Raw genomic sequence first — 15,031 nt, forward strand, 5'->3', positions numbered from 1 at the left:
GATTAAATGGTGTATCATATTAAAGATCCAACTAAATCTGTGATCTCTATCACAAAGCCTTCTCTGACTTCTTCCTCCCCACTCAGATGTTCTCTTATGTTCCCTTTCTCCCTTCTTTTAACCCCCATTATAATTTATTTTTACATCTTTTGTGGTTATTGTCATCTTTTAATAATGCATTGCAATAGTTTAAGTAAATGTCTCACCTTTCATATTATATTCATATTAAGCAGACTCTTACATATTTCTTATTCTTCAGTTTAAATATTAGAGTGCCTTACATATCTGTTGCTTATAAAATATTTTGGTACTTTATTTTTAATTTTAGACCTTCATGCCATATTACTTTTATTGTTCTTAAATAGGTTTTCATTTTTACCCTTGTTTCTCAAAAATAAACTATAAGTCCCTTGAGGCCTAGGGCAATCTTCTAATACTTCTATACTTTCAGATTTCTTGGCACAGGAAGTGCTAAGAAGGAGTGTTTAATTCAATTGATGAAATGTTGTGAAAGGCTTGTCTAACAAATATTTCAGAACACAGCTAGCAGCCATCTCCTGGTCAAAGGAATCAAATTCCATAAAATTTGCTTACCATGGCATTGACATTAGCGTGATCCCCTTTCCTATTCCGAATCTGAATACAGGATATTGGCAAATTCAGTCCTACCCCAGTGGCAAGATTTCGCAGGTCGGCAGCATTGTACTCCCCACGCAACAGCAAACTGTTATTATCAGAACCAAGTCCCAGAGAGGCCCGATACAGATAAGTCTGAGAAAGTCTCTCAACTGTAGTGACATCTACGGTGGCTGATGTCATGTAAGGATTTGAAACCATCTTCCTTCCATACCTCAGATCCTCTGTAGAGCGACAGCAGCTCTGAGGGCAACAACCTGGGCTCTGGTGCAACTTGGTACACACGAAGAAAAGTAAGCACCCCAGAAATAAAAAGGAAATACAAGCCAAGGCAATTACTAAATACAAGTTCTGGGCAGAAAGCTGCCCTCCTGGTTCCCAGACATCTTCAAAGTCTGGAAGTAACTGAGGAACAGAGTTACTCAACAGCACACCCAGAGTGACAGAGGAGGAAAGTGGTGGGTCTCCATGGTCCCGAACCACTACCACCACGCTCTGCTTAACTGCATCAGTGGGAAGAACTAAACGAGCAGTACGGAGTTCACCTATATTGGCTGAAATTCTAAAAAGACTAGAGTCAGACGCCCGGGAGATGTGGTAGGAAAGCCAGGCATTAGAACCACTGTCTGCATCCTCTGCTACTACTTTTGTGACCAAGTGTCCAGTCCTGGCAGAGCGGGGCACAATTTCCACAGGGACAGAACCATTTCTGGGCAAGGGAAACAAGATAACTGGATAATTATCATTCCTATCTACCACAAACAAGTTTATAGTCACTGTTGCACTTCTGGGAGGAATGCCACTGTCCCGGCCTTCTACTTGGAAGTGAAACCCCCTGAGCTGCTCAAAGTCAAAGGAAGTTTTGGCAGTGATAGCCCCACTGGATGATTCCACTGCCACCAAGCTAGAGGCTGGTGGCCCTTCAGAGATAACATCCAACAGCTCATAAGAGACAAGGCCATTCTTCCCCAGGTCAGGGTCCTGGGCAAACACTTGGCCTAGAGAGGCCCCAGGGCCATTGTTTTCAGCAATGAAAAGTTCCTGCTGCTGTTGAGGAAAGCTTGGTGTATTGTCATTCACATCAGCAACTGACACAGTGATTGTCCTTCGGGTGCTAAGTGGGGGTGAGCCACTATCTGAGGCCGTGATCAGGACTTGGTATTCACTGATCTGTTCCCGGTCCAGGGGCCCATCAATCAGCAGGCTGTAGTAGTTGTCAAAGGAAGCCGTCAGCTGAAAAGGGCCTCCACTAGACATGCCACAAATGACCCTACCATTAGAACCGAGGTCTTCATCCTTTACATTAAAGAGAGCAATCACTGTGCCAGGAGCAGCGTCCTCCGGTACTGGGTTCCAAAGAGTCATGAAGTCTAGTTCGGGGGCATGATCGTTCACGTCAGTCACCTCCACCAGCAGTTTAGCGGTGCTAGCTAAACCAAAGACACCTTCGTCCCTCGCCTCAATGTATGCCTCCAAGAGCGTTTCCGGCGGACCTAATGAAGCAGCTACTTGCACCTCTCCACTTTTAGGGTGCACATGAAAGCGGTGTCGCAACTCTGCTTGCGTGCTATTGCTTAGGGAGTATCGGACTTCCCCATTGGACCCTTCATCTGGATCCAAGGCTTGAACTCGGAATAACACAGTCCCATTGGGTGCAGTCTCTGGAACCTTGGTGCGGTATACGGAGCGCTCAAATACAGGCGCGTTGTCATTTGTGTCCACCACTATGATGGTGACTTGTGCGTCTCCTGAGCGGGCAGGTAGCCCGCCGTCCCGAGCTGTAAGCACCAGCAGGTGGGTGGCGCGCTGTTCGCGATCCAGTGCTTTCTCCAACACCAACTCCGGGTATTCGCTGCCGTCAACCCGCGATCCCATGTCCAGGCGAAAGTGCTGACTGGGGCTTAGGCTGTAGCTTAGTATCCCATTGCTTCCCTCGTCGTCATCTTGGGCATTCGGGAGAGTAAAGCGGGCTCCGGGCGTCAGGAACTCGGGGATGTGCAGCTGCACGTCGCCGGCAGGAAAGAGAGGTGAGTTGTCATTGGTGTCCAGGACGTGAACCCGAATCTTGTGCAGCTCCAGAGGGTCCTCGAGCACCACGTCGTAGGTCAAGACGCAGGCAGCTTTGCCCCTGCACAGCCGCTCGCGGTCCGCGGGTTCTCTGACCACCAAGTTGCCGCTGGCTAGGTCCACCCTGAAGTAGAGCTCGCGGTGGCTGGAAAGGAAGCGAAAGTTCCGCGAGGACAGAGCGGCCGCTGGCAGCCTCAAGTCCGCGGCGACATTGCCTACAGCTACGCCCCGCTCCGTCTCCTCCGGCACTGAGTACTCGAGCTGTCCCGCGGCAGCGCCGCAGGAAACCCACAAACATAGAACTGCCACCCCCCAGCCCACCATCCTCCCTCTGGGCGTCCACGTTCCACCAACACGCTATACCAACAGTGACCCAGGACCATGCTCCGGACTCCTGGAGAGCACGAGCCGCGGGGAAGAGCACGCTCCTGCCGGCCGTCACTGCTGCGGGCTAGATACTCAGCGACCGCCGACGTTGCCGTTCCCGAACGCCGGCATTGCCGGGGCTGGCCAGCTGGGAGCAGGGCTTGCTAGGCTGGAGGCTGGGTAGCCGTCTGGGAAAGCGGAACCGGCCGAGTGTTGAGGAGCGCAGCGCCGCCTAGGGGTGCAGAGACGAGGCTGCCCGCCCAGGCGCGAGAGGTGCCCACGTCTCCAGTAGCAGCCGGCTGGGGTCTCGCCCACAGCGCTGGCCGCGGGCGCAGGGCGGAGCCTGGGAGACGCCCCGAGACACTAACTCGTCTCTGCTTAAACGGTGTTTTCTAGGACAACGCCCTGAGGCTGCCTGGATCTTAACCTCCACAACCTCTGCCTGCAGACTGCTGGTAACTGAGGCTGAGCCCCGCTGGGCTCCTCCTGCCACCCTTTGGGAGCCGCGCGTCGGAGCTGGACGCTCTGATCCCTGCGCACCTCTCCCGCGGAGAGGGCGGGACTCCGCGTGGAGCTGCCGGGCGAGAGGCGGGACCGTGAACGTGAGCGACCACACCTTCTAGGCTTAAGGAAACAGGAGCCCCCCAAAACAAGTGCTGCGGGGCTTTCTGCGTTGGATCCTGCTGCGGAGCTTTCCGCGCTGGGTCCTGCTGCGGGTTGAAGTCTGTCCTGCACCCTCTTGTATCCCAGGAGCCGCCAAGAGTGCAATAGAGACGACAAGGAGGGGAAGAAGGTTGGGGAATAGTGTCTGCATCAAACTGCCTCCGGACTCTGGTTTTTCGAGGCAGCGGAGTCAGCGAGCTCAAGGCTGTTTTGCGTGATAGCAGTTTCTCCTTCTCCAAGAGGCTCTATTTGGGAGTGCTTTGCAAACGGCCCTTGACGATCTGGGTGAAAGAGGAGGTTATAAACCAGTCAATACCAATAACTAGAAACTCAAAGACTTGACGACCCGTCCCCAAAGAGGACGTGAGAAGAAGGGGAGGGAAAAGTACTAAGATACTCATCAGAGTTTGACCAGGAAACTACTCTGTACACTTTCTTTCTGTAAATATTTAGAAAACACCATGAGGCGGGATAGGAATAGGCTAGATACCCATCCTTTCTCCAGCCTCGCTTTTTTTTTTCTTATTATTATACTTTAAGTTCTAGGGTACATGTGCACAACGTGCAGGTTTGTTATATACGTATACGTGTGCCATGTTGGTGTGCTGCACCCATTAACTCGTCACTTACATTAGGTATTTCTCCTCGCTTTTAATTTGGTCTTCTGCATGGATATTGGGACAGTGATCAGTTCTGTGAGAAACATCTCCGAGCCACAACTGATACACCCAAATTCTGCCTAACATCCTACAGCCAGTTCCTTTCCCTAAGAAGGATACAATTGCAATATGTTCAAAGCCCCAATAATGAAAAATTTGGAAGGCAAAACCTGAACACAGATCAAGAATTAAAGTTTCCAGGACATATTTTCTGGTAGAAACCTGCCTAAAAGTATCGATAATTATTGAAGCTGGGTGATGGTACATTGGGGTCAATTACACAATTCTCTCAACTTTTGTGTATGTTTCAAATTTTTTTCCCTCCCTCCCTCCCTCTTTCTTGCCTGCCTGCCTGCCTTCCTTCCTTCCTTCCTTCCTTCCTTCCTTCCTTCCTTCCTTCCTTCCTTCCTTCCTTCCTTCCGAGATGGGAGTATTGCTTTGTTGTCCAGTCTGGTCTCAAACTCCTGTGTTCAAGCGATCCTTCCATCTCAGCTCAGCCTCCTAAAGTGCTAGGATTACAGACATGAGCCAATGCACTCACTCTGCATTTATTTTTAACTTTTTTTTTTTTTTTTTTTTTTTTTTTTTTGGAGACAGGGTCTCGCTCTGTCACCCAGGCTGGAGTGCAGTGGCGCGATCTCGGCTCCCTGCAACGTCCCCCTCCCAGGTTCAAGCGATTCTCTTGCCTCAGCCTCCCAAGTAGCTAGGACTATAGGCGCGCACCACCACGCTTGGCTAATTTTTGTATTTTTATTATAGACGGGGTTTCACCATGTTGCTCAAGCTGGTGTCCAACTCCTGACCCCAAGTGATCCGCCGGCCTCGGCCTCCTAAAGTGTTGGGATTACTGGCGCGAGCCCCGCACCACCTCGCTTGGCATCAGCCTGCATATTTCTACGGGCGCGGTGGCTCAAGCCTGTAATCCCAGCACTTTGGGAGGCCGAGACGGGCGGATCACGAGGTCAGGAGATCGAGACCATCCTGGCTAACACGGTGAAACCCCGTCTCTACTAAAAAATACAAAAAACTAGCCGGGGGAAGTGGCGGGTGCCTGTAGTCCCAGCTACTCGGGAAGCTGAGGCAGGAGAATGGCGTGAACCCGAGAGGAGCAGCTTGCAGTGAGCTGAGATCCGGCCACTGCACTCCAGCCTTGGTGACAGAGCAAGACTCCGTCTCAAAAAAAAATATATATATATATATTAAAAAATTGCTGATTAAAATGGTGGGGAGAGGGGTAGCTCTGGTATTCTCTTTTTAACATTAAGAGTGGGATTGATAACTCCAGTGTTCCACTAAAAACCAGTTACCTCCCTGAACACACAAACCCATTCCTTATCTCTTCCAGGGAACTAGAAAGGGCACACTGTGATATAAGGCAATGTAAGTAGTAAATACCCCCTGGCTAGTTTACCTTTTTGAATTAAGAAATCAAAAAAATCATTGACACCAAGTCTCAGATAAAATTAAAGAAGGAAAGATGTCAGCCTATTAGGTAGAGTCAAAAGTACAGACCTCATTAGATCTCACCAAGATGCAAAACAGCCCATAAAAATTGAACTTATTCTTCACCAAATTTCAAAACCAAAACTAATTTTCTGCTTCAGCGCCAGAGATTAGGATTTACATTTCTTCATTTTAAATTAATGCTGCTAAGCAAGCTAACTGCTTTGGAATGAAAGTTTATTCTTTCTGCCTTAAACAAATGAAATACAACTGTAAAGATGTACCCAAGTTTTAGGCCCCTTACTTTTAGGTCTGCAGCCAAGCCTCCAATTATACCAGGTTTAGAAATTCTGAGCAGCATCTAGAGGGATAGTATGTGTGGATATACATTAGGGCATGAGGAAAAAGGAAAAATGCATACAGAGAACAGCATGGGAAATCTTCACAGAAACTCCTCCTTCACACGCTTCTCAGATTTTTGGCTTCCCTTTTTCCATTTCTCTATTTAAACTGCCACTGATGTCTATTTTCAGAAGATTTCATTTGTGGAAAGAATGAAGAAAGCATCCACCCAGTAGGATTTGTCCCACCATATGCCTCCTTAACTTTTGGCATAACATTACATTCTTATTCAAGTAAACTGGGATTTGTGAGAAAGCAACATTTAAGAGAGAAGGATATCCCAAAGATAAGGGAGGCTAAAGATTTTTGCCTTTTGGATAAAATGACCAGATAAACATTAAAATTATGAATTAACAAAACTTCTCTTTAGCAGGACTTTTCATTGCTGATATTTCATTTTGTCCTTTTTTTGAGGCAGAATCTCACTTCATCGTCCAGGCTGGAGTGCAGTGGTGTGAAGATGGCTCACTGCAGCCCCTACTTCTCTGGGCTCAGGTGATCCTCCCACCACAGCTTCCCAAGTAGCCAGGATTACAGGCACACACTGCTACATCCAACTAATTTTTAAAAATATTTTGTAAAGACAGAGTCCCACTATGTTGCCCAGGCTGATCTTGAACACCTAGGACAAGCACCCCCATGCCCAGCTAATTTTTTTTTTTTACTTTTTGTAGAGATAAGGTCTCACTATGTTGCCCAGCTGGTTTCAAACTCCTGGGCTCAAATGATCCTTTCACCTTAGCCTCCCAAATTGCTGTAGTAGATGTGAGATACTGCATCTGATCAAAAATTTATCTTTCTATAATTTTTTTTTTTATATTTCACCTTCAAAATGTGACCCTACAAACTTAAAATCATACTCCCATTGGTCAAATAAGTGCTGACATGAGAAGACCTAGCTCTTTTATCCTAAATACTACACATGTAGTAATAGAGTCCAAAACTGCAGTCCAACAACTGTTCTTATGGCCCACCTGTTATCCTTGATATGCCATTGGCTAAAGACAAACTAGACTTCCACTACTGGAAGTAAAAGTCTGAAGTTTATCTGTATCTCAAAATTTTTTCTTGAATGATGTCTTTGGATTTTTTCCCCCTTATCCATGTATTTGGTCTCTTTGAAGACATCTATTAGTAGCATGTTGTATCTCCTTTTTCTGTATTCCAAAGCTATAGCTTTCCCTCCAATTCTTTTAAATTCTTTATTCTTTTCCACTTTTTTTTCTCAACCTTGTCACGTGTTTCTTTTTGTTCTTGACTGTATGGAAGCAGAGGCTGTTCACTTTTTTACTGCTTGCAGTATAGCCATATTTACTGTTTGATGGAATGGCTTATGTGTGCCATAGTTTTAATATATCTTCAACTGATGAAAACTGGCGGCTGCAGGGCAACTTGTTATCCCGACTTTTCCCCTTACCTTGCCACATCCTTAGGTTCAATCTTGAAATAATGGTGCATCTGCTCACTATCAGATTTAGTCCTGCCTTCTCTCCTATTTTGTGTTGACAAATTAGATTATGAGAGAGTCCTGCCTTTAGCCTCTGTACCTAGATCTTTTTGTTCCAAAACTAGGAGTCATTGGTTTTGCATCTCAGTGAGAATCACTACTCTAGAAAACACCAATCTACCAGCCCTTTCCAAGATCTCCAGTGAAAGGCATCCTCTCCTAGCATTTTCATATCTTCGTCCAATCTTCATGGCACTTAGTAGCTTATCTTCATGTACATCATGGTTGAGGTTCAAATGTTTTACAGAGTTTCATTAAAGATGTGACTTTATTTTTTTGTCTGCTGTACTTTTTGTTGTTTTTGATGAGTTTCATGGAGGATAAGAGACATTTAAATATGCATTTTCTTTTATCTATATTTGGTAGAAATACCACTTTTTGCTTAGTGGGATTTCTACACTTTGAAGGTATGTGGGAAAGTTACAATCTTTATACTTATTTTTTAAACTAATCATTTTATTGAACTCTTTTTTAGGTCTATATTGGTTCTCTGGGATTTTACAAGTGTAAAATTATATTGACTGTAAGTTTTATCATGTAACATATATTTATCCTCCTTTCTAAAATCATATATATACTGTATATATACACAGATATCTATAAATATATATGTATAGATATTCACATATATATCGTATCTTGTGTTATCTAGAACATCCAAGTCAGTATTGAATAGTAGCCAAAAAGTGTCCTGTTATGCTTATAATTTTTATGGGAGTAATTCTTGTGCTTACTGTTTAAAATTGAGGTGGCCAGTGTTTCATGATAACTGTCAAATTTTTATTAAAGTCCCTTAAATAGCTACCATAGTGATGATCTGATGCTACGTTTCTTACTACCTTTGAAACCATAATATAGTATGAGCTCTCTTATAACATAGTAGAGCTTTTTTTACAGAATGTTGTATCAGCATATTTTTATTTCGGGTTAGGCACTATCTAATAATCTAATCTCAGGTAGAGTGGTTTGGTAGTGGTGGCAGGCCTCCCTTTTCAGACACTGTTGAGGAAAATTTTTATCTGCAGCACAGAGGAAAATCTAGTGTGAAGGTTTATCAAAACGTAGAAATACGAAACTTGAATGTAGGCAAATATATTATGTGATTGGACCAGACAGATTAGCTCTTAATACAATGACGTTCAGCAAATTTGAGGTTTTTTCAAGTAAGTATAAAAGTCTAGGACTTTTTGATCTGTGGCTTAACATCATTTAGCAAAATTATATTTTTGCTTTATAGTTGTCCATCTATTGTGAAAAAACTGTGCTTTATGTCTGTCAAAAAAAAATGCATTAGCTGGGTGTAGTGGTGTGCATCTATTGTCCTAGCCACTTAGGAAACTGAGGCAGGAAAAGTCCCTTGAGCCCAGGAGTTCAAGGTTAGAGTGAGCTATGATTGCCCCACTGCACCCCAGCCTAGACAACATAGCAAGACCCTAATTCTGAAAAAATAAACAAATACAATATTGTACTCTAGTACTACACGTGTAGTGTTTAGAATGAAAGGGCTAGATCACCTACTCTTGGAACTGATTTGATGAACCAAAGTATGACTTTAAGTTCTAAGCGCCACACTTTTTTTTTTTTTTTTTTTTTTTTGAAACACAGTCTCACTCTGTCACCAGGCTGGAGTGCAGTGGCGTGATCTCGGCTCCCTGCAACTTCCACCTCCCAGGTTTAAGCAATTCTCCTGCCTCAGCCTCCTGAGTAGCTGGGACTACAGGCGCACACCACCACGCCCAGCTAATTTTTGCATTTTTAGTAGAGACGGGGTTTCACCGTGTTGACCAGGATGGTCTCGATCTCTTGACCTTGTGATCCGTCCGTCTCGGCCTCCCAAAGTGCTGGGATTACAGGCATGAGTCACCGCACCTGGCCTAAGGGCCACACTTTGAAGGTGAAATAGAAAACTGAGTCTAACTAATTGCATAAAACAATATGTAAAACGATTGTTGGACCAAAAACATATAGAAATGTAACACATTTGTCAATTACAGTATAAAAGAGGTGCATGGGAGAACAGCTGTATCTGATAAAAAAATGATACCAGGTGGTAGTATGAATCCACAAGAATAAATGAATAGAACTAGAAATAATAAATAAGAAATGCTATTAATATTTAATTTCTCCTTTTTTCTCTTAGTGCCTCTAAAAAATATAAGATTACATAAAGTAATAATTATAGTGATGTATTGTTGGGTATATAATACCTATAAATGTGCATTGGTTTTCTGTGGCTGCTGTGACAAATTACTATACACTGGGCTGCTTAAGACAGTTTCTCTCCTAGATTTGGACAGGAGAAATCAAAACTCAAGATGTTGGCAGGGTTGCACTCCCTTTAGAGGCTCTACAGAGAATCTGCTTCTTGCCTTTTCCACGTTTTGATGGCTGTTGACATCACTCCAATCTCTGCCTCCATCTTCACATGGCCTTTTCCTCTGTGTCTGTTTTCTCATCTTCTATCTCTTATTTAAAAAATAAAACAAACTTTTCATTGGAATTAGCACCCACCTGAAAATTTTAGGGTAATTTCATCCCCAAATCTTTAATATAATTATGTCTTCAAAGACTCATTTCCAAATGAGGTCACAGGTTTCAAAGGTTAGTATGCGGACATGTATTTTTGAGGCCCACAGTCCAATCCACCACAAGATGTAATATGTGTAACAATAATACAAAAGGCAGAAGAGGAATAAAGCTATCTAGAAGTAACATATTTATATCTCACTAGAATTAAGTTAATATAAATCTGAAGGCAGATACCAATAAGCTAAAATATATATGGTAAACTCTGGAGAAACTACTATGAAAATAACTCAAAAGATACAGTTTAAAATTTAGTTTAAAAATTACCATGTTACATTCTAAAATATTCACTTAATAAAAAGCAATCTGTAAATGAAAAGTATAGGAAAAAAGAGAATTAAAACATATAGAAAAAGGAGTAAAATAACAAACATAAATCCAAATATATCAATAGTAACATCATGTGACTAGATTAAAGAACCCAATCAAAAGGCGGAATTGTCAGACTAGAGTTTTTAAGAAAACAAGATCCAACTACGCATTGTCTGCAGGAAACACTTTTAGATTCAAAGATACAAACAGATTGAAAGTAAAAGAATAGGAAAACATACATTGTGCAAACAGCAACCACAAGATTGCTGGAGCGACTACACTAATATCAGACAAAACAGACTACAAGACAAAAAATTTTACTAGAAATCAAGAAGGACATTTTCTAATGACAAAAGGGCCAATTAGGAAGATATAGCAACTAAAAACATATTTACACCTAGTAATAGAGTCCCAAAACACATGAAGCAAAAACTGGCAGAAATGAAGGGAGAAATAGACAATTCAATAGTCATAATTGAAGACTTTAATATCCCACTTCCAAAAATGGATTACAGCTAGGCAGAAGATCGCCAGGAAATGAAAGATGTGAGCAACACTAAAAACCAACTAACCTAAAGGATATCTGTCTTAGTCTGTTCAGGATATTATACCAAAATACCAAAATACCATATGCTGTGTAGTTAATAAACAAGAGAGATTTATTTTTCACAGTTCTAGAGGCTTGGAAGTTCATGATTCAGGTATCAGCAGATTTAGTGTCTGGGGAGGGGCCACTTTCTGGTTCATGGATGTCACATTCCTGCTGTGTCCTCACATGGTGAAAGAGGCAAGGCACCTCTCTGGGGCCTCTTTTATAAGGATGTCAATCCCATTCATCGGGGTTCTGCTCTCATGACTTCATTATGTTTGAAAGGTCTCACCTCCTCATACCATCACCATGAGAATTAGGTTTCAATATATGAATTTGGGGAACATGAACATTCATATCATAGCAACATCTATAGAACATTCAACCAACAACAGCATAATATACATTCTTCTCAATTACACATGGAACATTATCTAAAACAATCATCAATAAGTTTAAAAGGATTGATACCATCCAAAGCACTCCCCTTGAGACTTGGAATAAGACAAGGATGCCCACTCTCATCACTCCTATTCAATATACTACTGGAAGTCCTAGCCAGAGAAATCAGGCAAGAGAAAGAAATAAAAGGCATCCAAATAGGAAGAGAGGAAGTCAACCTATCTGTCTTAGCAGACAATATAATTTTATACCTAGAAAACCCTATATTCTCTGCCAAAAAGCTCCTAGATCTGATAAAACCTCCAGCAAAGTTTCAGGATACAAAATCAATGTACAAAAGTCAACATTTCTATACACCAACAACATCCAAGCTGAGGGCCAAATCAAGAACACAATCCCATTTTAAAAAGACATACACAAAACTAAAATATCTAGGAATATGGCAGATCAAGGATGTGAAAGATCTCTACAAAAAGAATTATAAAACACTGCTGAAAGAAATCAGAGATGATACAAACAAATGGAAAAACCTTCCATGCTCATGGGTAGGAAACAGCATTGTTAAGATAACTATACTGTCCAAAGCAATTCACAGATTCAGTGATGTTCCTATCAAACTACCAACATTATTTTTCATAGAATTAGAAAAACAAACTATCCTAACATTCATATGGAATCAAAAAAAGAGCCCAAATAGTCAAAGCAATCCTAAGCAAAAAGAACAAAAAGGACATCACCCTACCCAACTTCAACTATACTACAAGCCTACAGTAATCAAAACAACATGGTACTAATACAAAAACAGACACATAGACCAATGGGACAGGTTAGAGAACCGAGAAATAAAGCTGCACACCTAGAATTATCTGATCTTCAATAAAAACAAGCAATGGAGAAAGGACTTCCTGCTCAATAAATATTGCTGGGATAACTAGCTATCCATATGCAGAAGATCGAAACTGGACCCCTTCCTTTCAGCATGAACAAAAGTCAGCTGGAGATGGATTAAAGAGTTAAATGTAAAACCTAAAACTATAAAAACCATAGAATAAAACCTAGAAAATATCATTCTGGGCATAGGCCCTGGCAAAGATTTCATGACAAAGATTCCAAAAGCACTTGCAGCAAAAACAAAAATTGGCAAATGGGGCCTAATTAAACTAAAGAGCTTCTGACATCAGACTATCAAGGTAGAGCAAGATAGTGGAATAGACGCCTACACCATCTCCCCCACAACACATGAACACCAAATTGTAACAACTATCTGCACACAGAAAAATGTCATTACAAGAACCAAACATCAGGTGAGCAATGGTAATGCCTGGATTTAACAACGTATCACTAAAAGAGGCATTGAAGAGGGTTGGAGAGACACTGTGGAATCACCACCATCACCCCTCGCATATCCCCCAGCAGCAGCTGAGCAATGTGGAGAGTCTGTGCACTTGGAGGCGGTAAAGCACAGCAACTGGAGAACTTCACATTAAACTCAGTGCTGTCATAGCAGGGAGCAACACCATGCTGGACTCAGCCAGCAGCTGCACATGAAGGGAGCTTTTGGAATAGACCTAGCCAGAGGCAAATCACTTATCCCAATAGTGAGAACTTGAGTTTCTCAGGAAGCCTCAACACTATGGGCTTAAGTGTTCTGGGGTTCTAGGTAAACTTGAAAGACAATCTAGGACACAAGAATTGCAATTCCTGGGTAACTCCTAGTGCTGGACTGCGCTCAGAACCAGAGGGATAGGGTGGCATACGACCTAGGAAGTCATCGGCTGGGGCAGCTAAGGGAGTGCTTGTGCCACCTCTCCCCTAATCCCAGGCAGTGAAGCTTGCAGCAACAAAAGTGACTCCTTCCTTCTGCTTAAGGAGAGGAGAGCAAAGAGTAAAGAGGACTTTGTCTTGCATCTTGGATACCAGCTCAGCCACAGTAGGACAGGGCAATGAGCAGAGTCATGAGGCCCCCATTCCAGGCCTTAGCTCATGGATGATATTTCTAGACACACACTGGACAAATAGAAAACCCATTGCCTTGGCGAGAAGGACCCAGTCTTGGCAAGATTAATCACCTGCTGACTAAAGAGCCCTTGGGCACCAAATAACCAGCAGTGATATCCAGGTAGTATGCTGTGGGCCTTAGGTTCTGAGATGTGTTGACTTCAGGTGTGATCCAGCACATTCCTAGTTGTGGTGGCTACAGTGGAAGACTCCTTCCATTTGACAGAAACAGAGGAAAAAGTAAAGGGGACTTTGTCTTGCACCTTTGGTACCAGTTTGGCCACAGTGGAGTAGAGCAACAAGCATGCTCTTGGGGTCCCCAAGTCCAGGCTTTGGCTCCTGGACAGCATATTTGGATCTTCCCCAGGACAGAGGGGTGCCCACTTCCTTGAAGAGTCCCAGGCCTGGCAGCATGCACCACAACATAACTGAACAGCTGTTAAGCTTTAAGTGAACATCAGCAGTGGCCAGGCAGAATCCCTGTGGACCAGTGGTAGTATTGGCCACAGGGAGAGGCATCTCTGTCTGTGGAAAAGGGAAGGAAGAATGGGAAGGACTTTGTCTTGTTTTGAGTGCTGGCTTAGCCATAGTCAAATAAAACATCAGGCAAATTTCTAAGTATGTTGACTCCAATCCTGGCTCCCGGGTAGCATCTCTGGGCCTGTCCAGGGCCTGGGGGAAATTGCTACCCTAAAGGGAAGGATGCAAACTTGGCTGGCATCACCCCCTGCTGATCTTAAAGCCCTAGGGCCTTGAGTGAACATAGGTGGTAGTCAGGTAGTGGTTACAGTGGGCCTTGGACAAGACCTAGTGCTGTGCTGGCTACAGGTCTGACCCAGGACAATCCAAGGTGGGGGCCACAGGAGTGCTTGCATCACCATACCCCTAGTTCAAGGTGGCCCAGCACCTTAAGAGAGAGAGAGAGAAAGAAACTGTTTGACAGAAGGCAAAAGAACAAGTGTTTTTGCCTGGCAATCCAGATAATCATTCTGGATCTTATTCAACACCTCCAAGATGGTACCTCTACGAGCCTGCAAAAACCACAGCATTATTGGGATTAAGGCCCAAGCTCCTTCAAATAAAAACCTTCTGGAAAACCTTCTCAAGGACAGGGACAAACAAGCCCAGACTGCAAAGACTACAAGAAATACCTAGCTCTTCAATGCCCAGACATTTACAGGTAAGAATAAGATACAGAAAAACACAGAATATTATAACAGTGTAATTGTAGTATGTAAACTTATCTTAAGTAGAAAGAAAAAATGATGAACTGGTCAGAAATAATGACAATCTGGCCAGGCATGGTGGCTCACACCCATAATTCCAGCACTTTGGGAGGCCAAGATGAGTGGATCACTAGGTCAAGAGATAGAGACCATCATGGCCAACATGGTGAAACCC

At 43.3% G+C, this 15,031-nt stretch overlaps 1 protein-coding gene across 14 annotated transcripts in view; it reads right to left on the minus strand.

Moving 5' to 3' along the window:
* The window catches only part of LOC105467247 (protocadherin alpha-C2), a 220,551-nt gene that overhangs the window by 78,214 nt on the left and 127,306 nt on the right, over positions 1-15,031 (minus strand). Inside the window, exon 1 of one of the 14 annotated variants that reach the window (XM_024788261.2) lies at positions 595-4,685. The exons of 12 other annotated variants lie outside the window; for them this stretch is intronic. In XM_024788261.2, the coding sequence (XP_024644029.1) occupies positions 595-3,027 (2,433 nt within the window). In that variant the 5' untranslated portion in view covers positions 3,028-4,685. Of the gene's footprint in view, positions 1-594; positions 4,686-15,031 lie in introns of those variants that run through there. One more of the 14 variants, XM_011716286.3, reaches the window with a different exon arrangement.

The sequence above is a fragment of the Macaca nemestrina genome, chromosome 6 (genome assembly GCF_043159975.1).
Source record: "Macaca nemestrina isolate mMacNem1 chromosome 6, mMacNem.hap1, whole genome shotgun sequence".
NCBI lineage: Eukaryota > Metazoa > Chordata > Mammalia > Primates > Cercopithecidae > Macaca > Macaca nemestrina.